Source organism: Myripristis murdjan, chromosome 23 (genome assembly GCF_902150065.1).
Source record: "Myripristis murdjan chromosome 23, fMyrMur1.1, whole genome shotgun sequence".
NCBI classification, from domain to species: Eukaryota; Metazoa; Chordata; class Actinopteri; order Holocentriformes; family Holocentridae; genus Myripristis; species Myripristis murdjan.
In genome coordinates, this window is record NC_044002.1 from 20,535,635 (window position 1) to 20,560,269 (window position 24,635).

The window sequence follows — 24,635 nt, forward strand, 5'->3', positions numbered from 1 at the left end:
GGGGCTCTGGTGGTACTGATGAGGATTGTCCGCCGGTCAATGAGCTGAATGCATCCAGCCCGGACTGTACCACTGCCTGGCTGCAGGAGGGGCGGACACCCCTCTCCGAGGAAATGAGCGCACCCAGCTGTGCGCTCCTGCCAGACCGCCACACTAAAACCTGTTGTAGTCTTTTCACCTTACGTAAAACAACAACGGATGTCCTATAATATTATTTCAGAGGGATACCCATCATCACAACAACAACACTATTCCCACAAGTGCCAAAAGTCATTGGGCTGACAACTCATTTTAATAATTCAATATTATTAGGCATGTGTAGGCGAGGCAATTTTATTTATACTGCAAATGCACAAAGGAAATTCAAAATGCTTTTCATGAGGTATAACAAGCATTTAATTAGAAGAAAGAGGAAAAAGATTTTTTTTTTTAATTATAGCGTAACAAGAATAAATAGCATAGCATTTTAAAGAGGGCAGTGGAGAACACAGAATCTAAGCAGGGTTTCGAAGTAGCCTAATTATCATTATTATGAGTTATTAATTATTATTAATATCATTAGTGGTAGAACTAGTATTATCAGTACACAGAGGAAATAGCAGTAGTACTAACAGATGTAATAGTAGTAGCAGTAGTATAGCAATAGTAGTTTCAATGTGAGTAGTAGCAATAGTAGCAGCAACAGTATTAAAGGCAAAAGAAGTGAAAGTGGTAGTTATAATAATAATAGTAATAGTGGTATTGCAATGGCAGTAATAATAGAGATAATAGGAGTGGTTCTAGCAGTATTATTGGAATTCATTTCTTGAATCAATACAGGTGTCTCAGTCTCATTTTTATTTTTTATTTCTTTCCAAAAATGGCAAACAGCAGAGAGAAGTCCTCAACAAGCCAATTAGTGGTACAGCTACAGCATCACCTAGTGGTGAAAGAGCAAACATGTGCAATAAGAGCTGATTGTCTGGAAATCCCTGCAGCCTCAACAACTGTCCAAGGCGGGCAGGCAGTGATAGATAGACTTGCATGTAGCACCTCAGCCTTGTTCTGGTTCCTGGACAAAGTCATACACAGGTTCACTTTGATCAAATTAGGCTCTAATAGCACTTGCAGGCAGATGCCAAAAAAAAAAAAGAAAGTCCTGCGCACTTTTTCTAATTAGGATATCTGTCTTACTCAAAGCAGCTGGTCTGTCAAGGGGAGAATCAGAAGGTGCTCTGGAGGATAACCTCTATGAATTTGCATCTAATTGTTGTGCAACAGTGCTCAACAGTCATCAGCACAATGCACAGCAATAGTATAATTAGCAGGGGACGGATGGGAACCTTTGGACTTGTGACAAGATTGAACACATGAAGAGAATTAAAATTATGCCCTTGCACGGGGCACACCCATGTCGGAGGCCTACACGCACAGATTTACTTTTTTATTCAAATGCAGGGCGCAAAGCTGAGGTGGCAGGGAAAGCTTGGGGGTCAGCGCCATGCTTGAAAGAAATATTTTCACCCCAGTTTCAGCATTCATTTGTATGAGACACTTCGCTTAATGATCTGCATGAATATTCAACAGTGGTTTTAAGACAGTCGCTATGCCTGGCAGCGCTGAATCTGAGAGAGAATACAAAAAAGGAGCAGAAGAGCAAGGCAGGGAATCAGGAATTCTGGCCTAATGTCTCAATAAAGACTCCATATGCATCAATTAAGGCAAGAGCATTCGCCGATAAACAGTATTAATTTGGGTAATTCCATAATCCCCGTCTAGTTCATTACATGAAATTAAGGCACTAAAATCCCACAGGCCGGCACCACAGCAGCAGGAACATGGACTATAAGTCTAAGCTGTTACTTCATGTAAATGCATCAAATCCCTGCGTCTTATCACTCTGCAGCAGCCTTTTAAAAAGTCAGCTATATGAAAGCTTACAGAGCATTTCAAAGGCAATACCTTAGGGAGCTTCTTATCTTTCTTTAAAGCAGAGAGCAGTAAAATTGCATTAATGATATGTTTCAAAGTTACGCTTAAAGCAAATTGTTAATAATGAAAAAATGCAAAATCGGAAAAAAAAAATTAAATAAAATTAAAAGGCAGTGCAGAAATAAACACACAAAACAGGAAGTGTGTCAGCAGCAGAGCATCGGTCCCTGCCTGCCTGAGCACCAGGTTTCAGGCAAAGACGTCACTGGACGGTCGGTGGCCGTCCTGCCGCCTGTCACTCCTCAAGCTTTTCATCACAAGGGTCACCCTGCTGTTTTCAGTGCTGCCAAAGGCCACAGTGATCGACAGCAGGGAGCTAACTTCAGCAGCCTCCTCTCTGCATCGCAGCCTCCGACATGCGCCTGGTCCAGGTCAGCGTGGTCAGCACCTTGGGACCAGACAAACAAAAGCATCATCAGTGTGACTTTGTGTTGGTCAGGACTGCTGTGTCACATGATGACAGGTCAACAGGTCGTGACAGGACTGAAAATGACTGCAGAGTTGCCACATAAAAAGTATTAACTCTGCAGAAGTGATTGATATATCGTTAAGTAGCATTTATGCAGCATTTTGGATATTATGACTTTTACTCCACTATGTTTCAAAGACAAATATTGCACCTTTCACTCCACAATATTGCTGTAAAGGCTGTCATTACTCTTTACTTTTAAGCACAGATTTCACAGTCAGTTTTGATTTTCTTTTCTTTTCTAAAATGCACTTGGCCACAAGCTGTGTTCCTCACGGGAGAAAAAACCAAGCACAGTACGCGCTGTCAAGTGGGTTTGATGTAAAAGTGGGAATATGTCATCCAGCTCTATGAAACAAGCATAAGCAAGACATCTGCTTTCAAAGTAAAATGCATCCGCTCCATTTTGTTAGGAAAGTGCAAACGACTAACTCAACTAACTAACTAACAAGCCAGTGTGTTCATCAGGTGGTTTTAGAAAGTTACAAGGTTCAGTAAATGCATTATGAAAACAATACAGCAATGCATTGAGATTAAAAATTATTTTTTAAAGGAAATACTCCGGTATTTTAACTGAACTGGCTGAGCAACTTTCACTTGTAGTGGAGTAATATTTAATCAAAAGTATTTGTACATTGACTCAAGAAATGAGGTTGTGTACTCTGTCCACCATTGCATTTATATGGGCATCTGCTGAAGGTGATTACAGCCTTTTTTCATTCCCTTATTAGCAATCTGTCTACTCAATCAAACAATCAAACAATAAATCTATCCATCTATCTGACAGCCATTACACAATAGACGCAAATCCCCTCTTAGCTGACATAAGAAAAACTTAAACCAATCAATGACCTCCATTTAACATTCTATTGAGCTCTCTATTAATTAAGTCTGATACAAGTTTTGAAAGAGTCGAGAGAATTAACCTGCTCGCGCCCAGCAGGGTCAATCACAGTGGAGGCGGGCTGCATGCGACGGGGATTATTAAATATTGTCCATGAATAATTCAGATCGGCAGTGATAGGGGCAGGAAACTCATTAGAAACCGCTGCTCTGGCATTGACCCCAGAAGAGGCTGAAGACGTGACGGTTAATATCTAAAAACCCAAGCTCTCAGCACACTAGCTCAGTACAGTGCATGGCAGGACATCAAGGAGGTGACAGTGAATTAACAAGGATGCGGGAGGAAAAATCAATATATGTCAAAAGCAGCGGGCGGAAATTTTGTGCCTTTACAGCCAAAGCGTGGCAGCTGTTTCTAAGGGGCGGGAAAGGAACTGGGACGCTGACCTTGGCTGACACGGGGTGGAGGCCCACAGTGGCATCCAGCTGTTGTTTGGTGAGGCCACATTTCATAGCTGCAACAAAGCCTTGGACAATATCGCCAGCGTTGGGGCCCATTACATGGAGGCCAAGCACACGCTCCTGTTGAGACACAATAAAAAGCAGCAACTCAAACTCAAGTTTGGAAACTTTCAAATGTGACTTTGAGACGAGTCACCAAGGTTCAGTGTAACACGAGTCCAAAATACTGAATGTACAAGTCTGTGTCCAACGTCACCAAGGTCATGTCTAGGTCAGTCAATGTCCTCAGCGTCAGCAGTACCAAGGGTTTGTCTGAGTCAAGTCCAATCCCAAGTCCTCAGTGTCCATGTTTGTCTCACCAAGGTCATGTCCAAGTTAAGTCCAAAGCCCTCAATGTTCAAGTCCAAGTATGTCTGATTCTCTGATTCTATGTCTGATTCTCAAGTCCCAAATGTTCATGTCCAAGTCTGAGTCACCAAGGTCATGTCCAATTCCTAAGTCATGAATGCCCGTGTACAAGTTGGAGTCACCCAGGTCATGTCCAAGTTGAGTCCAAAGTCCTCAATTTTCAAGTCCAAGTCTGAGTCACCAAGGACATATCCGATTCCCAAGTCATGAATGTCCATGTACAAGTTGGAGTCACCAAGGTCATGTCCGAGTTGAGTCCCAAGATCTGAATGTTCAGGTCTAAATCCAAGTCATCAAGGTCATGCCCCAGGTCTCAAGTCTTCTCTCTTCTCAAAGTTTGAGTCATAAACATCATGTCCAAGTTGAGTCTTTGTCCAAGTTTCATAAACAGTTTCGTCTAAAGTAATCCATCGCAGAAAAAGCTGAAATACCCATTGATACATTCACATCTCTTACATTACAAGCTAGTTTATTAGTCAAAATGTTTGAAGTTGTGGACTTCAGTCATTTAATTAAAATAAAACTCACTGACATGTTGAAGGCTCCTGACATCAAAGTATACCAAAAATGAAAGTGCAAATATTGAAATTATAAGATCAAAGGTATAATTTAATAGTGTATGACAAGTACAAGTCTAGTCTGACTCCTTGAGCCCTACAACTCTGGGGTGTAGACCATGGACATAATGCACCTATTGGGGGGCAGGGGTCACAAAATCCTACAAATATGTCCGTGCCATTTCTGATGGTGCCAACACATTTCAGGAAGACGGCTGGGTGGATCACCGAGGTATGGTGTATCGCATTTGAATCATTATCACAAAAGATCTCAAAAGACAAGCAATGTTCATTTTATATTTGAGATGTCAGATATCAAATCTCTGAAATAATGAGGCAGGGTAGGGGTGGGGGGTGGCATCAATTTGTGTAGGCACGTCTTTAGCAATGCAGACGCCCCATTAGACGCCAACTCGTGGATATGATTGGATTCTGCCAGACACTATTAGGCTGAATTACTACAATATAATGTGAAATATAGGCCATATAGAGAGATGCACACGGGACATAGAAACAAAAAGTGTCATGTAAAATGTAGATAACAAAACAACAGAGACATTGATGGAAACCATCTCAAAACCAAGAGTTGAAGAGACATAAATCAGCTTGTATAAAAAGTAAACATCTCAATAGACAAAGCCCAGTTGTTGCTTACATTGTTGGGGATGTGGCAGACGACTTTAACATAGCAGGAGTTTTTATCTCTGCCAGGGATAGTCCATTCCAGTGGCCAGTAGTAATCGTGATACACCTGCACAGGGGGCGATGTGATTTTATTTCATTCTGCAAGACAAATAACTCCATTTTTCAAGAGTATCTGTGCGTATGTGTGTTTAAGGGTAAAAGAGTGTGTTTACCTCAATATTGTCTTGTCCAAATGTTAGATTGGCTCTCTCCTCAGATAGACCACAGGCGGCATATTCCAGCGGCGTGAACACAACAGTGGGGACACTGCTGTAATCACACTGCCAACACATGGTTAAAAATTATGTTAAGGCTATTCAATTCAAACTTTATTGTCTCCTATGGCATACTTGGCTCGTACACTAGGGTTTAAAGTAGAAACACAATAAAAACACAACAACCTCAATAAAAGTGCAGAACATAAAACCCCGGCACAAAACACATATCACAACAACACAATAAAACCACACAACAGGGGTCTAGTGGTTAGAGTCCCATGATATAATGACTGAAATATTAAAAAAAAAAGCATAGCATAACTGTTGTTTCAGAGTTTGAGCTGAAATATCTAAAGTTTTGAAGTTATGCATTTTCTGTACAAATCAATGTTGTTATTTCAAAATCACAATAAAAGAAACAGCAGTTACACTCAAGGTTTTCCACTGAAAATTTTTAGTTTGCTCGCCTCCCCTCAAACCATAATGGTAAAAACAGAGCTTGAAATAACCATTTCCTTTTTCCTACTGATGATGTTTAATAAAATCTCTTACATTCTGAAAGGATAAGATGAGTGAAGGCACAGAAGGGAAGGAAACTGTTCAGGGACAAGAAGTCGCGTTTAATAAAGCAGACAAAATGAAAAGAAGGGATTTGCTTATTGCGCGGTAAACCCTGTTCTGTATTAATCTAAGATTGAAAATGCAGAAACCTGTCAAAACAAGGAGAAAAAATAAATCTGACAGCTGTATTTGGGGGAAGTGCGGCATTTTTTAAAAAATTTATTGCACTCAGTCTTGAGATGTAAAATTCCCCAACTTTTCCGTGACAAGGTTGTGACTAAACTGTTGAATTTCCCTGAATTTCTGTTTTACTTTGAAGGGGATATGAACATAAAACATAATTGTTACATTTGATGAATAACTAGTTACTAACTTTTTAAACCGAGACTGATTAAAAAAAAAAAAACACTAAATATACTAAAACTAACACTAAAACTAATTAAAACTAATATTTTTGAACGATAAAAACTAAACTGAAACCAGCAGACCCACTCTGGAAACTAACCGAAACTAAACTGAACTGAAACAAAAATAAAAACTAATGAAAAATACAAAACTACAGTAAGTCTAGACCAATGGGAAGCTGTTACGAATTTCCCATTCTTCTGAAGAACCTGAACTACTATAAATAATCCATATAATCAGCATAATCAGATGCAATCAGAGAGGTACAATCAGTGGTGATTTCATTGCTATCATGCGTACCACGATGTCATCTCCTCTATAGAGCCGGCGAGCCAGCAGCCTCCCAGCATGCACTGAGAGGCCTGTGGTGGAGGGACGGCCGTGCTGCACCGACCCCACAGCATAAACGTGATCCACACTGGTCTGATCCCTGTCATTCACCAGGATCCTGCCGGTGCTGCACACAAAACAACACACACACACTTTACCAGGTCCACCTGTACAACCTAATGCAGTTCAGTGCAACAGCTCTGCCATAAATTCTACCTTTAAGAAAATTTAAAATGTTCAGTTTTGTTGGAGAATGTGTAAATTTAATTCTATGTTTATTATTGAGGTTGTAGTTTGCAGAGGTCTTCTGGACTATATTAGATTGAGGTGTTTCTGATTTTTTGTCCTCCCTTATTTATAAACAATTACAGGGACAGAATAGTGGAAACACCTCTCAGTAAAATGCAGTCCAGTCCAACAGCAGCACTAACTATGAGCTCAATGCCAAACATAGAAGTGAATGAACACCTCTATTACTGTGACAACAAGAAAACCTTAGCATTACAGGCATCAGAAAAGGAAACGTAACAGTTGGGTTTGGTTTGGATTAGATTGTACAGGTGGACCAAATAAAGTGGCTACTGAATGTATGATTTATACAGCCGACCACACACAGGAACACACACACACACACACGCAAATCACAAGGACGAGTTAACAAAACACACACACCACCCGACATTTAGAGTGAATACAAGGAAACAGGGAGGATAAACATACTCCGGGCTGCATTTGACTCCGACGCGTTCAAGGCCGATGTCGCTGGTGCAGGCCTTCCTCCCAACGGCAAGCAAGACCTGCACACACACAAACACACGTAAACACACTCAAACACACAGCTAGCCATCAGGATGTAAAACACAGGCATAAGGATAAAGCTGAACTGGAGGTTGACCGCCTACTGTATCAAACTCCTCCTGTCTGGTGTCGCCCTCCTTGGAGACGAAGGTCACTCTGAGGCTGCCAGAGGAAACCTGCTGCGCTGCCGCCTCAGACACACCTGATCCACCACAAATGCTGATATTGAGCAACGTAAAACTTTAATTTAATGTCTCATCAGGTCAGTTTTGCAAGAACATCAATGGCGGGGCGTTTGATGAGAAGATTATTCATGAAAATGCAGCCCAAACTGCAGGAAATCTCCACCTGAACAAGCCATTTAGTCTCATGTTGAGCCTTTTTTTTCCCCTTCAAACACAGCAGAAAATAAATCTGCTGTTAAGATGAGATGATCCCACTTGTTTCCTCTACAATTTCACTTGTTTCTGGAGACAAAATGAACTATGTTGTGAGAATAGTTAAAAATGGCTTTACTGAACCGGCTAAATTATACCTGAAATATTACAAATCGCCAACATGTTTTGGCCACTGGCCTTCCTCGAGGCTCAAAAATACTGATTAGCGTTGGAAGCAAGTGGGATTATCTCATCCCACAGGCACATTTTTCACTTGTTTAAAGAAAAACATGATTTTATGGCTCAATATGAGACCAAATGATGGTTGGTGGGATATTTTTTATGCAAATCTTGATTTAAAAAGAAAGAAAGAAAAACAAACCACTATTGGCAACGGGTTGAATTCAGCATCATTTTTTTCTGTGTTTTTGTGTTTAGGATAATCTGTTTTAATCATAATCTGGATAATACATTATAACAGCTGCCATACCTGAGACGATATCCTTGCTGCCACCTTTAACCTGCTCCACCTAACACACACACACACACACACACACACACAAACATAGAAAACAACAGTGTGTAAGATGTTCGTTGCTGCCTGACATAACACACACACGTCCTCCGCTCTCCGTACCTTGCTGAGCGAGTGGTGATGCATGTAGTCGACGCCGTGGACCAGCATGTGGTTTTCCACCATCTCAGCTATTCCCCGGTCGAACCCCGGCAGGAGCTCAGGCTGCGGCAGGACGGTGACCCGCAGGCCGAGGCCGGACAGGAAACCGGCGCACTCCAGCCCCTCCGCTGTCCCGCCTACGACCAGCGTCCGACCCGGAGAGCGGGGCAGAGCGAACAGATCATCGCTGTGGGGGAGGAAGAGGAGGGCGAAGGGGCTTTACAAGGCAGCCTGTCAAGCAAAAGACGCAGATTCAAGCCTCTGTGACAGAAAGGAACTCCAAACACTGATCTGTGCCTGAACTCGACCTCTGACCTTCATGGCGAGGAGAGAAACCAAAGAGAATTTCTCCTTTTCTGGATCAGTGGAGAATCATCATAGCCAGCGGTTGAGTTTCTCTTTACATTTTCTTGCAGCACAATAGCAATTTTTTTTTACTTGTTTTGTGTTAAATACAGTGAGACAAAGAGAAAGCTGCGAGGGAGACACAGGAGATAAAACTGTGTCCCAACAGCAGAGGCAAGTGGATCCACAAACGTGTGTTCGCAGCCGTTAAGCACTGTAACATGTCACCACAAGAGTGCTGAGACTGGTGCTGATTCAGAGAGTGTGTGTGAGAGAGTGTGAGAGTGAGTGCATGTGTGTGCCTCGGCAGCCTCCTTTCGATCAATAAGGGTGAGTCTGAAGCCAGAGCTGACCTGACTCTGGTTTTCTGCAACATTAGCCAAGGCAGAGCTACCAGACAGTGACCAAAATGGAGGCACAGCACACCTTTTCTTTTTGGAAAGTGAAAGTTCATATTTGATTTGGTCGCATTCAGACGAGGGTCCACCAAGAAGGCTGCACAGTCACAGGCTAACTTTTTTTACCTTTTTCCCCCATATTTCAGGTTCAGTTGACTTGGGTGCTACACAAAAACTCTTAGGGCGTTGCTTCTTATAATTAGTCTTATAATTAGAAATGCACAATAATGGGGCACCTCAGTAGCTCACCAGATAACAGTGTGTATCATGTGTGAACCCTGAGTCCTGATCACAGCAGGGGAGACAGAGGGGACGACCTGCAGCAAATGGCCTGGGCTGGGATTTGAACCCAGGCCAGGACTCAGCGTTGACAAGATGACACATGAATTATGTCTATTTGTTCAATGCTTGACTGAATGCTTGACTACCAGGCGTCATCCAAGCCTGTGTAAACAGAATGAAACTCACCGATTTGCTTGAAAGAAAGTGATGCATAGAAACACATATGACATGTTTTACATCACCTAAGTTCTTATTTTGCCCTGTGGAATGTGCACATTTTGAAAAGCATTGTATTTTATTTCTGTATCTGCCATCATGATAAGAGCAGGCATAATAAAATTTCAATGCCACCACAGGAGAGACTTGATGTTCTCTTCAGTTAGGTCGAAGAAATATGTGCATACATTGAAATCGGCAATCAGCCAAAAGAGTTTGGAAATGTCAGCAAAAAATCCAATATTGTGCATCCCTACTTTTAATAGCAGGGAAAACGCTGCTGATTAATCAATAATTGTTAATAACTGTTATTAATTAAGTAAAAATGCCAGTCATTTGCTGATGACAGCTACACTAAGATCACTGAAATGTCACTTTTCTCAGTTTGAAGACATCAGTTCGGTCATGAGTGTTTAATATTTTTTGTCTTTGCCCACAGACTAAGTGATGTGCAGTCCTGGTTGCCAGCCGGCTCGGTGCCGTCCCACCTGGTCAGGCAGAGCTCTCTGCCCCCCGGCACGTCCACATACTGAGGTCTGTCTCCTGTGGCGATGACCACAGTCTCTGCTGAGAGGGTCGACCTCCTCCCGTCCACATCTGTCGCCTGATTGGACAAAAACAGGACGGATATCACCACACTGAAAATTACACCTCAAAATTGTCACAAATAAATAAAATACTGCTTCTCGCACCTTGATTTTTTTTTTCTGCTAATTGGAATTTTAGTTGTTCAAATGTTTGTGGAGGCGGAGCTGCTCTGGAGTGAGAAACAATCTCATTGGTTCAGTTAAACCTCAGTGGGCGGGGCCAAAGAAAAAAACATAGGCATACAAAATTATCCTCAAAGATCAAACTATCCATATAAGCCCACAGCTGTTCAGGTAAGCCAGTCCGCTCTCCTGCTGAATATCCAACACCATCATCGCTATCATGAAGGAATAAAAAAGTCATTGCTGTATCTCTTGTTGCTTCTAAAAACTGTTTTTATGACTAAAGCGGCTTTTCTGTGTCCTTCTAGTATAAAGTATGGTAGCCCATTTCCGCCAGAAGAAGAAAAAAAAAATCAAAGGGACAGTACTGAGCAAACGCACCCTGTTAAAGGATTTTAAGCAAGAAGCAGCTCTGGAGTAGAAAGAATAAAACCTCACAATTATGATATTTTATCTAAAAAATTAGGACTTTTATCTCATATATTTGACTTTTTAATTTCGTAATTCTGACTTTTATCTGATAGTTTTGAGTTTTACCTCACAATTATTACATTTTATCTAAAAATTAGGACTTTTTATCTCTTAACTTTGACCTGGCAGAAACCTGAACAATCTCCCACTACAGAGAAATCACGCTTTTTTTTTCTTTTTTTTCCCCAAATCAAACAGTAACATCACAGTCTCTGCTTGGTTGTTTCCTCCAACATGGCGGCATCATGTCTGTGTGTGGCACTGACTGTGACGCTGTGTCTGGTCAGGCAGCTTCCTGTCTGTCTGCAGTGTAGGGACTAGTTTACCTCCACTGTGTGGGGCGCCAGCATCGCTCCGCGGGCCTGCAGGTAAAAGAGCCCACAGCTTCTCATGTCGGCCTTCAGCGCCTGGCTCTGACACGCCACCTGCTGCTGCACGGCCTCCAGCAGCTCCGCCCAGCCGGGCCGCGCTGACAGCAAACACACAGCAGAACAATAAACATGTCAAACGTGGGAAACAGCTCATACACATGGATGTCTGTCACCCGGCATGGAAACACAAGCAGCTTATGGAACTCACTTTCATCTGTAAATGAATCTGTACATATTTATGCGAGGAATCCATACTCTCTTTCCATCCATACAATGTTTTTTTTTTCCACTTTATTTCTATATTTGTCTTTTTCCCGGCTGAATCCCATTACACTGCAAGTTCATCAATAAACTTTCATGTGGTCTTGCTTGCACTTTTATTTTTCAGACTGTTGACGTTTGCATTTTTGTGTATTACATAACAGGGGTCAACATTTTATTTTGCCTGAATTATTAATAACCAGCTGCCCAGTTCTTTTTTGGGGGCGTAAAATTGGTCCACTGTAAGGCTAAATGAGCCTGGCTTCATGGTGTTTAGTCTGTAGTTAATGATTTTTTTTTTTCAATTTATTAATTAATCATTTAGTCTATAAACTGTTAAAAAATGACAAATACTCATGGAAAATCAGCAGAGCTCAAAGCGATGTCTTCAGATTGTGTCCTTAGTCTGACCAGCAGCCAAAAAAAATAAAGTATTAATTTTATCACATATGATATATGATATGAGCAGAGAAAAGGAAGACAATGTCAGCATTTTAGTGATCTCAGTGAAGCTCCAATCAGCAAATGTTTTGGATTCCTACTTTACTGATGACTAAAATGATTAACAAATAACGGAAATTATAATCAGTTCACTCTATTTTTCTTTTTTTTTTTTTAATTACCGAAAGACCTACTGTTCATTCATAGTTAACTTTGTAGCTATTTTGTCCTTTTTGTTGCTGTTTTCTGCTTCTCTTTCTACAGATTTTTTTCAAGAAACGAAACTAAAGACTAATCAATTCATTGACGAATCACTTCAGCACTCGTTTCGTCACATATTGTGTGTTTCTTTGAATATTTAACAGAAGGCACAGAGCTTTCCTATATTACCCGGCTCTTTGAAGCTCCAGCCGTACTTCTCAGAGTCTTTAATGGATTTTCCCAGAATACAAGCCTGGTGTAAAAGCCTCCTGACGCTGTCTGAGTTGACGCCGGAGCCTCCAAGACCTGCAGGAGGAGAAGATAAGTTAAGAAGAGGGAGATCAGGAGAGGGTAAGGTAAGGTAAAAGAGAAGAAGAGAACAGAAGAGCATTATTCATAAGCACCGTGAAGACTTCTGACTTCAAGAATTTAATACTCGCCCCACTTGGTGCCTTTAGCAGACGGAGCCTCGAGGTCAAGGATCAGCACCTTTCTCCGCAGCTCGGAAGCCTCCTGCAGGGCGAAACAGTCGGCGAGACAGAGAGGCTCGGAGAGGAGCAAAATTAAATATTTAAAAGGGTTAAAGCATTTGTCCCTCTCAAAAAAAAAAAAGAAAAAAAAAGAAAACCTCAAATCCTGCCCCTTCATCTCATTTCCACACATTCCTCTGGAGTTCCTCACAGATCATCCCATTACCATAAAGTCCATTAAAATGATAATTATCACAGCTATGCTTTCGTGGTCGTTCATTGACCAGATTAGCAGTAATTATGAGGTTGAGTCAGTGGACTGTCCTCCAACCGCTGGGATTAAACCAGGATTTATAGCTGGGATGAACCGGGACCTACAGAGGGTGCAAATGCAAATCTATGAGGAGTTTTGCTCCGGAAAGAGATAGCAGATGGTTTGTTCTCTCAAAAAGTATCAGGTAAGTGGAGTCCTCGCTTGGCAAAATGAGGACACTTTTCTCAAACTAATCCTGAACTTCAGATCATCAAATGTTTTTCAAAAATGTTCATAAAGCAAGAGTCTGGGATGCTCCTGAAGAAGTGCACAGACGGGGTGAATCCAGGTAAAAGCCATTACCCCTTATTGATTCCCACCATCAAATCTGCACCAATCGCAGAGGAGATTTCGGCAAAGAAAAGCAGACGAGATAGTTAGAGAGAGAGAGAGAGCTTTTTAAAGTTTTGAGACAGCCGAGATTGGATTGTGCAAAAGGGACCGCATCACAAAACGAGAGAGATGTCCCTGATATTGTGCATCTTCGGTGCATTTAAAACCTGAGAGCAGAGTGTGCACAAATGCTGTGTGTGTGCAGGTTGATACTTTCTTTAGAAGCTCAATTTCTCTCTAGATGAGGCTTATATAAGAGGGGGAAAGAATGCAGGAGTGGAGGCTGAAGCTGAAGGAGATAGCAGTTTGAAATAAGAGGCAGAAAGTTGCAGAGTTAAATATCGTGAGGTGAGTAAAAGTGAGCCGACCTGGGCCACAGCCAGGCCTCCTGAGCTGCCTCCAATCACCACAAGGTCGTAGTCGTAGGTCCTGGAGGACGCTCGAGGACCTGCCGGTGGATCCATGAGTCACCGCTGCCAGCTGGGACACTGAACTCCGTCTTCTGGTTTCAGGCCTGCAGACACACACACACACACACACACACACACAAACAGAGTGAACACAGGCTGGACTTTGGCCGCTCCACTGCGCCTCTGTCTGCAGTTTGGATTGGTGTGTGGATTGAAGTGACTTGGTAAGACAGATAAGGGCTTTTAGATTGCCAAAACCAATATTTTTTGGGATTAAAGCTGATGATGTATACTTTCTGGCAGTATCTCTAAAATTCAAGAGCTTTTATGCCCAGGAATTTGGTAAAAAAAAAAAAAAAAAAAAAAAAAAAAAGACGAGGAATCCCTGGTTTCCCCATGGAAATATGTTCTTTCACAGAAGGAGGTCAAACCATGAGACACTAACATTTTGTATTGAATCCATTGAAAGATATTCATATTTTCTGGAGCCCCATCAAAATATTGCATTAGAATCAGGTCCTTTCTACTAGAATCAATCACACACCAAATACTCAACCAGTCAAACTGTATTATAGCCATCATATCAGAGACAAAGCTATCAGATTTTTTGTGGATAAAATTAATTATTAAAAAATATCTGCCCACCATATCAGTATAGTAAAGGTGGGGCAGATTTGCATATTCGGTGCCAGGGTAAACATTATAATAGCTGTAATCTGAGGAAGACGACCTTAATTGAGGACCTTTTAATTGTTCGTGTCATGGTTGCAGGGCGACACCTTGTGGACAAACACCTGAATAGCATGTGGTGTTCTCCAGGGATTGATATGAACTGTTTATAAAAGATTTTTAAGCCACACTTCGACCTCACGGCATCACAAATAAACCTAAAGATAATGTCAGAGAATACAACATTAAAGAAACTGCAAAAACGTGAGCCCGACAGCTGGTGTTATTTGCTTACCTGCAGGGAAACTTACTTTTCCCAAGGAGAAGTGATTTAGAAACGAAATATTTCTGAGTTGCTCGCTGAACATTGCACAAAGTACCTGTATGCCCTGCAGCGCCAGGTAAGGAGCTTACTGCGCATGCGTATGATGTGTTACTTTCACTCTGGTGGCTCAAAGGAGGGATAAGAATCATAGATAGATAGACAGATTCCTCTCCTTGCAGGCCTGACTCGATATTACACACTAAACACCGTTTCTGGCATTTTTCTGCACGTATGTGGTCATTTTGGCCGAGGCGTGGAGTGTGAACATGTGTCGGAACAGCCTTACTGCCTGGATTAAAACGGCAGCGGAGGGAGGGGGAACCTGGACGGAAGACCCAGCTGGTGACCGGAGAGAGCTGTGCTGCGTTTAAGTGCTGCCGCAAAACACGAACAGATATAATAAATGTGAATAAACGACTCAAAAAACAAACAAACAAACAAAAAAAAACCCCCTGCAAAATAGGAATAGTATGATGAATATATTTTATTATATGATAGCCAGCTGATTACCAGGGTAATTTCCACTAGCAATTCTATCCCAGAGACAGTGACATGGTGGAAAAAGATATATTTATTACATATACGTGTTGTGGCAGCCAAGAAAGCAATAACATTGAATTGGCTTAAAAAAAAATCACCCTCTAACCTTTCACACATGGTAATCGCTGGTTAAAGGAATTTAGCCGACACAGTGGAAAATGATAACTTTTATGTTGAGATTACAAAATGCACAAATCACAGATTGGTGGTCATCTTGACTAGAGGTGGAGGAGGAGACATGATGAAGCTTGACATGCCTGGGAAACTGCTGAATTTCATCATGTCATGTTATAAGTATATTGTCTATTGTATTGCACAGTTTCCATATTATGTATGATGTGTATGTTAATTATTTTGTTTTGAGTTTGTGCTTTTTCTCTCTCTTTAGTAGAATTTAAAAACAAAACTCTCGCAACAACTGGATTGTGTGTTTGTGTAACTTAATAAATAAACAATAATCCTAATAAACATAAAGTTAAAAAAAAAAAAAACCTTTCTGTTGGGGTTTCTCTGACAGCAGTGAGTGCGGCCGCTCCAAGCACAGTTTCCATATTATGTATGGTGTGTAGTTTGTGCTTTTTCTCTCTCTTTAGTAGAATTTAAAAACAAAACTCTCGCAACAACTGGATTGTGTAACTAAATAAATAAACAATAATCCCAATAAACATAAAGTTAAAAAAAAAAAAAAAACAACAACTTTCTTTTGGGGTTTCTCTGACAGCAGTGAGTGCGGCCGCTCCGAGCACAGTTTCCATATTATGTATGGTGTGTAGTTTGTGCTTTTTCTCTCTCTTTAGCAGAATTTAAAAACAAAACTCTCGCAACAACTGGATTGTGTAACTTCATAAATAAACAATAATCCCAATAAACATAAAGTTAAAAAAAAAAAAAAAAAAAAAAAAAAAAACGTTCTGTTGGGGTCTCTCTGACAGCAGTGAGTGCGGCCGCTCCGAGCCGGCCGTGAACGCGGCGCGGTCCCCTGGCGGTGGGAGCGGGCAGCGCAGCGGCGGTGTGCGGCGCGCGGCTCGGCTCCGCGCTGGGACTGGTCCTTTCGCAGCCATTTTCCGTCCAACCAAACAGCCGTTTCAAGAAGGTAACCAACCAGGGCTTCATTGCAGGTTTGTGCTTGGCTCCGGCCAATGATTGCTAACCGATTTCTCGTTAGCTCGAATGGAAATGTCCGTCTCTGTGTGATTTTTTATTTGTTGTCTGAGTGAATGAGAGCTGCTAATCAGGAAGTATCCGGCGGGGGAAAACTATTAAAAAATATGAATTTCAATCCGGCCGCAGCCGCGTCCTCTGCTCTTCTCGACAAAGAACAGGCCGCTTTCTTTGCAACCGCGACTAGCTGTGGATTTAGCGACACAATGGGACTGTACGCGGCCGGTACCGTGTGTCCAGATAGATTAACAACACCAGGTAACTGTAAAAACAAGGTGTACACCACCTCGTTAAACACAACCGCCTCGTTAGTTAAACTTAATTCATCACGTTGGTGAACGAGCTCGCTGCTAACACTGCCTGCTAGCTAGTTAGCCTAACTAGCTAGCTCCGGCTAAAGACAAAAAATAATGTCACGTAGCATTTGGTTCATGTTAAACCGACTGTTTCAGTGTTATATTGTCCAGCTGGGGTTTATCACTTGTTATTTATATTTGTGATACAGCTAGCTAGCTAATGAACCCGCTTTTTTTTTTTCCTGCCGAGTCAGTGAGGATATGAGCAGGGGGGTCAGCTGCTGGCCGGTAACGTAACACACACAAACACTAAGAAAAACACACGCCACAGCTCGTTTTAACGTAAATAGTCCAGTAATTTTAGGCCAAAATTGGGGTCAACCTAGGACAAATTGCAAGAGAAGCAAACTCAACTGATTTTGTTTCCTCAGTTTGTCCTGAGTGAGGGAAAAAAATGTCCTAAGAAATCCCATTGGTGGAAAGTTTTGAAAATCACCTATTTATGACCACATAATACCAAAAAACACTGTTTTTAACACACAGGGGAAAGGAGTTCAAAATTTTACTTTCAGATATCACTATAAAAATTCACAAGATGATTACACACACAAAGACAAGAAAAAAAGTCAATTACAAGTTCTGTGAATTATTCTGTTTACACATGCATATCACACATTATCTGATTTGATATACACTAATAAGGAATATCAGGAATAAATGCCAGAACAGACATTTAAACAGTGAATTAAAAGGTTACTATATATACAGTAACCTTTTAATTCACTGTTATGTAGTAACCTTTTAATTCAAAGTTACTATATATATATAGTAACCTTTTAATTCACTGTTTAAATGTCTTTTCTGGCATTTATTCCTTATATTCCAATTAGCGCATATCAAATCAGATAATGTGTGATATGCATGTGTAAACAGAATAATTCAAAGAACTTGTAATTGACTTTTTTTCTTGTCTTTGTGTGTGTAATCAACTTGTGAATTTTTATAGTGATATCTGAAAGTAAAATTTTGAACCCCTTTCCCCTGTGTGTTAAAAGCAGTGTTTTTTGGTAATATGTGGTCATAAATAGGTGATTTTCAAAACTTTCCACCAATGGGATTTCTTGGGACTTTTTTTCCCTCACTCAGGACAAACTGAGGATACAAAATCAGTTGAGTTTGCTTCTCTTGCAATTTGTCCTAGGATTTTTCATAAAATGACTGGACTAAAATGCTTATAAAGGAAGAGTAGCTATAGTTGTGTTAATTTGTTGTTGCTGTTTTAATCGTTCGATGTGCGCGTTGGCCGCTCAAAATCGCCGTCATTTTGCTCCATTTTTCAACTAAATATGCAAATTTGACTCTTGTTTACGTGCCGCATGGAGCGCAAAACACTGGCTCCTTATAACAGGACAGTGGGCACAAACATGCAGCTTACCACGGCAGAAAATGCTTTCAAAAGTCAAGAAATGCCTTTATTTACTTAAATAGTCAGTGTTCTGTGATGTTAAGCTTATTAACACCTGATTGATTTAAACATTTAGGGCTGTGGTTCCAACTTTAACATGCCTAAGGACTCCAAATTTAGTGCACTTTAGTCCACAGCCCTCCCTGTTATTAGATGAGCCTTATACAGTCAGTTTTGTCAAAGCCAATGACGATTTTAGGTCATGAAAAAGTCATTAAAGTACTCGTTCTTGCCTTTTTTCTAGGGTGCTGCATTTTCTGAAACCCTGTATTCCTTGGTTCTGGGAGGATTGGGTCTCTGCAGGTCATTAGAAGGTCCTGCAAAGTTAATTCAAGATCCTGAATGATCGAAAATGCAGTTAAATGTTTAGTTAGACTCTTAAATGTGGTTGAAAAGGTCTTAAGAGTTTCCTCAGATCACTATTATTAAAGGCTGACTTTTTCCTGGTTGAGGCAGAGATAATCTGATTAGGGTTTTTGAAATCTGATAATGATGCGGTTAACTATCTTTAAAAAGCCTCCCGGAAATGATTATGACTGTGTTCCCTGCAGAATTGTGTTGTCATTAGGTAGAAATATGAGTGAAACAGCATTTCAGACCAGTAAATTCTCCACTGAAGCCAATTACATTGAAATGCTGTTTAACGGCAGGCTGGCTTATCTTATTTATTCAGCTGCAAGGGGAAATCTGTGAGTATTATCAAAAACAAAACTGAAGGTTTAATGAATTTATGCATTTTGCAAACAAATTAAAATGTTCATTGCAGGGTTTACAGGCTGTTTAAATCTGATTATTAAATAAAGGCCAGAACAAGCTGAACAGTAAGTCTGATGCGCCTCATTGATTATTTTACGCTTCAGGATGATTTCTCATTCATTAATTTTCTAAACTGCTTATCCTTAAGAGTCACGGGAGATGCTGGAGCCTGTCCCAGTGCTCATTGGGTCAAAGGCAGGGTAACACCCTGGACAGGTTGCCAGGCCATCACAGGACAGACAGGATCATTTTTGGGATGTGAAATTAGCCTGAAATGTGATTTAAATTTGACATGAAAAGATCTTGCATTATTCAAAACCAGTAGTAAGATTATTGGAGGATAGCAGCATCTCTTGTTCCAGAGATGTGCACAAGTCTGTGTGATGTTAGTGTGCGGCCTGTCTGATGTGTGTGTGTGTGTGTGTGTGTGTGTGTGTGTGTGTGTGTGTGTGTGTGTGTGTGTGTGTTACAGATGGACGGGGACAGCTCAACTACCGACGCCTCCCAGCTGGGCATCACTGGAGAATATATGGCCTCTGGGCATTATGTGCTGCAGTCTCAGGACGGTGAGGAACCACAGTGTTGTTTTTGTATGTACAGCACACAAAACAGGCCATTAAGAGATGACATATATATCTGTGTGTGTGTGTGTGTGTGTGTGTTTAACAGATGATGGAGAAGAGAGTCTGAATGACCATGAAGACAGCGGCATCAAAGAGAACTTCAGGGAACAGGACATCTATCTTCCTATCGCCAACGTGGCTCGGATCATGAAGAACGCTGTACCACAGACTGGAAAGGTGTGTGTGTGTGTGTCTGTGTGTGTTTGTGCCACATATTACTAATGTTGTGGGGGCGTGAGTTTACACAGTCATGATGTGGGGACTCACAAAAATCATTGATTTTAGCTATAAGACTGGATATAATAATCCTGATCATTTCGCTAAAGACTGTGATCATTATAATTAATAATGGTTATTTTTTGTCTTGGTTTATAGAAACAAAATAATTCAATAATTATTTTTTGAATTCTTTCTCTTACAGTATTTTCTTAAAGCAGCAGTGATCCAATCTTGTTTTCATTCTTAGCGTCTTAACTCTTCCTTGGTTCTGTTTCCTATTTACATAATTCAAAAAAACACTCATTACATCATTACTCTGAGTCATGGCTACAACCCTGAGGCAGATTCTGTTCTTGTGGTTTGAAACCAAAGTTATGTCCAAATGTCAGACGATCTGCTTTGGGAAACTAAAACAATGTTTTCCTGTTCAGACTCAGAAGGATTTTCCTCAGTAAAAATGGAGCGATCCGTTCTTTCCCCACTTTATTTCCACCCTCTTTTATTTTATCTTTTTCTTTGTTCCATTTTGCATCTCACTGTCTTTTCCAAAGATTGTCTATGTAAGATTTCTCTCCTGCTGCATTAGCTTTGGTCACATGGGGACTCCACACACATTAAAAAGTTGTGGTTGGTTGTGCATTATGGAAGAGCCTGATAGATCACACAGGTGCACTCAGGGGAAATTAAAATTAATGATAACTGCTGTAACATCGTCAAATTGCATGGTTATTAATTGTGGAAACATAAAATTGCAGTACACGATCATCTGTGAGTAATTATAAAAACCCTGAGGTCGATTATCCCGAGACCAACATCCTCTCTGTTACCCGCAGATCGCAAAAGACGCCAAGGAGTGTGTGCAGGAGTGTGTGAGCGAGTTCATCAGCTTCATCACGTCGGAGGCGAGCGAGCGCTGCCACCAGGAGAAGAGGAAGACCATCAATGGGGAGGACATCCTGTTCGCCATGTCCACGCTGGGCTTCGACATGTACGTGGAGCCGCTCAAGCTCTACCTGCAGAAGTTCAGAGAGGTGAGACGCTGACCGAGCAGTGACATGCAGGGGAACCCACGGGATTTAAATAAATTATAAATAAATTCCTCACAGGGGAAAGTCAGGGAATTCAATAAATTCTCAGGACAAGCAAGGGAATATCATGGAATTTTGTCTGTCTCACTTTTAGAAAGCAGCAACTACTTATTCATCAGCCAGATTTATTTTCCTGTGTGTTCAAAGTATGTTTGCTTTCCCTATGGAATCAAATAAAATGAAAACTTTAAGACCTGAAGTGTTTAAAATTGAGGTTGAGGAAAAAATGTCTATATAGATCTTTGAAGTTCAGGATTTTAGTCACAGAAAGTCAAGGAAAAGTCAGGGATTTTACCTTTGACACAGAGTGGGAACCCTGAAAATGTGACTGAATCGTGTTTATAATAATGTTTTAGTGTTAATTTCTCAACCGCATGAGCTCCAACAAACTTATTCAAAAAATGAAAAACATGAAAAATGTGTTCATAATGTTGCGCAACGCTGCAGCAGCAAACAGCGAGGCAGATAGTACCAAGATGAACGATGAAGCAGTGATTATTTTTACGAGGTAATTTCATGGTTTCCTACTCGGTAGTGAAAAGGATTTTGATTTTGACAAGTTTGTAAATTGCACAACAAAACTGGCATGGAAGATTAAAGCTGTAATTGTGAGAACATGCCTGAATGCGCTGTGTGTCTCCACGGTGTTCTTAATATGAACTGTGTGGTGTGTTTGTTTTTTTTTGCAGGCGATGAAAGGGGAGAAAGGGATGCCCGGCGTGTCTGTGGGAGAAAGCCTGGGAGACGAACTCACAGATGACAACTTCAGTAAGTGGACCTCAACCCAAAGAGACGGCTAAGATCAAATTTAATCATATTTTTGTTCGTTCAGGCACTTAATCCTCTCTCTGTGGTCATGCTTCTTATCCCAGTACTTCATTTTGTTTGCATCCAGCCACAGTCTCCTCTGTGTGTTTTTAAAAAAAAAAAAAAAAAAAAAAATGATAATAATAATAAAATAAACCCACCAGTAAAATTAATTGTTTTCCCGTCATCAGCAAATCCACTGCCAGCGGGAATCATCACAGCGGACGGACAGCAACAGAACGTCATGGTGTACACCACCTCCTACCAACAGGTGAGTGATGTTCACACTCGTCACGCTGCTCTGGAGCTGCACGGAAAATTACACTAATCATTTTCAGGAAGCGCCAGAAATTATATCCTGTCAAGTACCAAGTGTGTATAAAATTAGCTTTTGAATAAATTGATAAGAATTACCTGTCACAGTGGTGGAGAACCTTTTGTTTTTTTAAAAAAATAATAACATTCGAATATCGTTGTCGTACAATTGTTGAAATTTGCTGGTTCTCAAACTTTGACCCTGCTTGGCCACCATACACACTCTCCGACCTGAAGCCAATCAAATCAGTGACTCTGCATCAAACGGGCGTCTGATTGGCTTTTCTTTTTTACGAAGTGGAGGCATCAAAACTTCTACATGTGATCTGAGTGCCAGATTCTGTTCAGGAAACGGCACCAAAAACAGAGAGAGGGTGACTGATGTCTTGGCAAAATAATGCATCGATTATTTAGCTGTTTAAAAAAAAAAAAAAAAAAAAAAGATTGGCAGCGATTTGTTTTGTGTTTAGCTAAGTGGCCTTTCACCGGTGAGCCAAAAACATAAATCCAGACTGGAACTGAACAATTAATGGAAATATCGTAATGTAATATGGCCAAGTGCAGTATCCACATGGTAGCAGCTGCCCTTTTTTTGATAAAGGTAGAATGTTTCACAAAATTGCATTGAAGGTGAGGTAATTTTTTCAGTCAAAATGAAGATTATGAAGCAAAAAATATATAGTCAAGAGTCAAGAAGTTTTATTTTGCCATTTTGTGCTCAGACAAGCTGGGTACAATAGGAATTCTTGTGCAGAGAGTCCCCCAGGAGTCAGACTAAGTTAAAAAAGAGTAATAAAAGTTTAAAAGAGACTTTTTAAAAAGAATAAGTCAAGGCAAAATAAATAAGGAAAGAAAACATTCAATAAATTATCTAGATAAATAACACTGAAGAATAAAAACACAGATAAAGCTGCCAAGATCTATCGTCTCCACAGAAATTTGAGTATGTGTGTTATGATCCATTTAAAGTGCAAAAGTGATGTCAGGAGTGTAACAATGATATTTATTTAGTATTTGAGTCTCACTGTGGCTGGGGAAAAAGCTATTGCAGAAACGTGTTCGGTGTGTGATTATGCTGTCTGCTCGGTTGTGCCTAAGATTGTATGTTGATTGTTTAATGATTCCTACTCAAACTGTGAATTGTGTATCTCCATGACTGTCTTTCAAAGTATTTGGGTCTTGAAAAAGTTTGGGGGTGGCTCAGAAAGTGGGACATGTAATCATTCATGCACGGTTATGTGGATGTACAATCACTATAATTAGTAATACTGTAGTATTTAGATAGATAGATAGATAGATCGATAGATATACTTTATTGATCTCAACCAGGGAAATTCTGGTGTTCCAGCAGCAACAGTAGAAACATATAATAAAGTTAAATAAAATAGAATAAAAGCTAAATATATACAATAAAGACTATCGTTGCTGTTGTTGTTCAGAGTGATCCGGTCGCTGTTACGCTTCAGATTCTGACAAAAATCTTCAAAATGTCTGGAGAAACGACGCCGTGCCTCTGTGTTTCAGATTCCCGCCGTACAGCAGATCCAGTTTTCGTGACGAGGCCTTTCTCCGAGCCTGAACGCAGCGGCCCCGCACGCCGCGCCGTCACCATCGGCCCCCGTGGTCGCCGGATGACCTCTAACCCGCCGCGGGTCAAAGGTCATCGGACGGACGGGGGTGGGGTGGGGAAGAGGGAGGGGGCAGCGACGACGGAAACCCTCATGTACAGAAATCATCTGCTCATTAGAACGTGTAGTCAGTAGTTTGTGAGGTACCAAATGTTTTGGAGCACTTCCAGACCAGTTGGGAAATTCGAGGCTTTATTTTAAAGGCTAGTCTTATTACATAACTTAGTGGTCAGGTTTATTTCTGTGTGCGTGTGTTTGTATGTATGTGTGTGTATGTGCGCGTGTGTGTGTGTGTGTGTGTTCATGTGTTTGGTTTTATGCATTTTTGTTTTCTCTTTTTTTTTTTTTTCCTGAGGAGGAGGGAGGGGACGGGAGGTCGGGAGGGGTTCAATTGGAAGCTTATTTTTTTAACGCCTTCTCTGTTTGAACAGTGAGAAGAGACGTTGTTACTGTCATACGAGTTCATGCAGCTCTTTTTGTAAGTTGATACAAATTACCATGTGCTTTAATGTTATGTAAACCCTTTGAATAAAAATTCAAAAGTGACACCTAAACCTCCGCCTTTTTCTCTCTCTTTTTTTTTTTTAACACACATTTACTTTCGTCAGCTTTAACGTCAGGTATCACAATTTGTCATACATTATAATTCATAATTTAGTCCAATCCATCAAGTGAAAATCCCAGCTTCACGAAAACACTCTGATCGGCCTTTTTCTGCTCATGTTTTGGCTGCTTGTCAGATATGAAAGCAATTTGAAGACA

The 24,635-nt window shown here is 40.8% G+C and overlaps 2 protein-coding genes across 3 annotated transcripts; one reads left to right on the forward strand and one right to left on the reverse strand.

The window, feature by feature from the left end:
• Positions 1 to 774: 774 nt before the first annotated feature.
• Positions 775 to 15,041, reverse strand: LOC115355142 (thioredoxin reductase 1, cytoplasmic-like). Its single transcript, XM_030045823.1, has 15 exons — positions 14,946 to 15,041; positions 13,940 to 14,085; positions 12,896 to 12,968; positions 12,645 to 12,761; positions 11,508 to 11,650; positions 10,489 to 10,604; positions 8,721 to 8,946; positions 8,574 to 8,613; positions 7,811 to 7,908; positions 7,629 to 7,705; positions 6,879 to 7,035; positions 5,568 to 5,675; positions 5,366 to 5,461; positions 3,731 to 3,865; positions 775 to 2,359 (listed from the first exon to the last, which is right to left on the reverse strand). Exons 2-15 carry the CDS (start codon positions 14,033 to 14,035, stop codon positions 2,294 to 2,296), a joined length of 1,548 nt encoding a protein of 515 aa, XP_029901683.1. The 5' UTR covers positions 14,036 to 14,085; positions 14,946 to 15,041; the 3' UTR covers positions 775 to 2,293.
• Positions 15,042 to 16,480: 1,439 nt separating this feature from the next.
• On the forward strand, positions 16,481 to 24,427 carry nfyba (nuclear transcription factor Y, beta a). Of its 2 annotated transcripts, none has more exons than XM_030046285.1 (7): positions 16,481 to 16,633; positions 19,666 to 19,759; positions 19,863 to 19,993; positions 20,869 to 21,066; positions 21,813 to 21,891; positions 22,122 to 22,201; positions 23,770 to 24,427. In XM_030046285.1, exons 2-7 carry the CDS (start codon positions 19,666 to 19,668, stop codon positions 23,800 to 23,802), a joined length of 615 nt encoding a protein of 204 aa, XP_029902145.1. In that variant the 5' UTR covers positions 16,481 to 16,633; the 3' UTR covers positions 23,803 to 24,427. The 2 variants fall into 2 exon arrangements, with proteins under 2 accessions (XP_029902145.1, XP_029902146.1); XM_030046286.1 differs by lacking the exon at positions 16,481 to 16,633 and adding an exon at positions 16,694 to 16,934.
• The last annotated feature ends 208 nt before the right edge of the window (positions 24,428 to 24,635 follow it).